The 2171-nt window shown below is 51.4% G+C and overlaps 1 protein-coding gene across 1 annotated transcript in view; it reads left to right on the plus strand.

The window, feature by feature from the left end:
• Nucleotides 1-1732: 1732 nt before the first annotated feature.
• Nucleotides 1733-2171, plus strand: part of LOC104495014 (tyrosine-protein phosphatase non-receptor type 11-like) — a gene marked incomplete at its 5' end in the record, with an annotated part of 16833 nt that continues 16394 nt past the window's right edge. The window contains one exon of the mRNA XM_010137928.1: nt 1733-1855. Coding sequence (XP_010136230.1) covers nt 1733-1855 — 123 coding nt within the window. The remainder of the gene's footprint in view (nt 1856-2171) is intronic.

Here is a 2171-nt window from a genome sequence, read left to right on the forward strand (position 1 = left end):
TCCCAAATTGTGGAGGAGATGGTGATATTTCTTGACCTTTTCTATGTGTATCTCGGAGACAAACACACTCGAATGGGCGTGCGTGTGCTCGTGTTTGTCGGTTTAGTCTCTGGGTGTATCTCCTAACGCAGGCACTCAGCGAGACGCTATGTTACGCACTTCTCTGCAGCACTCCAGATAAACTTGCAAAGGCTTCGGGGGGACAGGGTGTTAGCTCTAACTGACCCACAGACAGCTGCGTACAAGAAACTGGCTTACTAAGTATTTCCAGAGACGCGCCTCTTGAGAACGAGCATTTCTCTTTGCTTGGAAAATGAAGTGTTGCAGTTTTGGGTCTTTTGGTTCGGGGCAGTGCTGCCCAGAAACCCTCCATGTGCTCGATTTCTTATCACGCAGTGTTGGTTGCGGCTTGTTTTCTCCTCTTTGCTCGTGAAAAGTGTTACAGCAGTCCCATGCAGAAATGTCTGCTGGAGCATGATCTAAAAGTGAGCAATACTTTCAGAACCGGGTGACTCTCAGTTTGGGGGTGCTCTTTGTGTGACTCAAAAGAGCCTGGCATTTAGAAAGTGGATTTTCAGTGGCTTCTGAAAAATGGAGCCATAGAACTGGTGCCACATGGGGCATCATTGGTCTAGTATGCATATTCAGTACACGTTAAAGCCTGGGGAAGCGCCACTTCTTGTGATTCCATCAAGAAAACTTGATCAAGGCTGATAGCATCAGAAATGAGGTCGGTAGATGATTTGATGACACTTAAAATATGACGATAACATAGCGCACAATAGGATGAAAAAATTTTTCCCCTAAGGGTGAGCTGTCTTTCCCTTTTCTACGCTGACCTGTCACACACATACGCCAACCACGCTGTTGCTTTCCAGCAGCGTCTCCTTTGCTGCTGTGTCCCTGGCTACGCGCTGGTCCCAGGCACAGACCTTTGCTTTTGACACAGCACTTGTGCAGTTGGGCTCCTTTTCCTCTGCGCCCTTGGGAAAGGCGGCTGCGGCACCACAGCTTGAGCAACGACTAATTGGAGTCAAAAAGCAGCTCCTTCAGCTGCATTTGAAGAGTCAAAGCTGCCTTAGCCGAGGCTGGAGCAGACTTGTTATCTTGTGCGGACTGGGCAAAGGGGGCGATCCCGGAACACGCACGTGCCGTTGTGCTTGTGCCAGTGCTTAGGAAATCCTCTCGTAGCGTAAGGACTCATCGCTGCTGCAGCATATTGTGGACCAGAGCCTTTCCTTCCTCGGCAGTCTCAAAGGAGAGCCTTTCTTCTCCCCAGCTCAGAGCAACCCCTCTTCACAACAAACTGTAAACGAGGCTTGTGTTCTTGCTGGAGAGAAGAAGAGGTTTAGTGCCCTTGATATTGGAGCTTTTTTCTGTGGCGAAGCATGCCAGGAAACCCTTAAAGGAACGCAGTAAATGTCCTCAGGGAGGGCTCTTGCTTTTGCCTGATCTGAGGGAGAGGAGGACAGAGTCCTTTGGGAAAGAGACCTCTCTTGATGGGTGTCCGAGAATTCCTTCTCCACGGGAACATCTGAACAGAGGAGGTTTCTGAGCGAAAGCCGTTCTGCGATGTGGTGGGGAGGAAGGTGGCTCAGCTGCTGGGTGGGTCTGGGGGTCTGTGCCTGCCTCGCAGGTAGGAAGGCAGCGTCCGCCCCTCGGGCAGTGGGGAAGGCAAGCAGGGCAGGCTCAACCTGATCACCATTTCACATGTCACTTCTGCACTTTGCAGGTGGTTTCATCCCAACATCAGCGGAATTGAGGCAGAGAAGCTGCTCCTGACCAGGGGTGTCCATGGCAGCTTTCTGGCTCGACCCAGTAAGAGCAACCCAGGAGATTTCACTCTCTCTGTCAGGTAAGTGGATGGCAGCAGACGGGGAGTGGAGGAAGGTTTCTCGAACTCTTCAGCACACCCTGCTCCAATTAACAGAAATGCAAGAGGAGAGGTGCAGCACAGAGATGATCTCTCTGTGGTACCACCTGAAGTCAGTGTCACCGAACTCTCCCCATCGCTGCAGAGGCTGTGCTGAACACCACACACTAGTTCCCCCCAGTTTGTTCATCCCTATGTGTTGCCCGTGTCCTGCCAGGGTTGGCTCTGTGCTTGTGACATGTGTTTCCAGAGCCATTGTTGCCAGAGGAAGATAACAAGATGTTCAGTCCCAGCAGGA

The sequence above is a fragment of the Buceros rhinoceros genome, unplaced genomic scaffold (genome assembly GCF_000710305.1).
Source record: "Buceros rhinoceros silvestris isolate BGI_N320 unplaced genomic scaffold, ASM71030v1 scaffold5396, whole genome shotgun sequence".
Lineage (NCBI taxonomy): Eukaryota > Metazoa > Chordata > Aves > Bucerotiformes > Bucerotidae > Buceros > Buceros rhinoceros.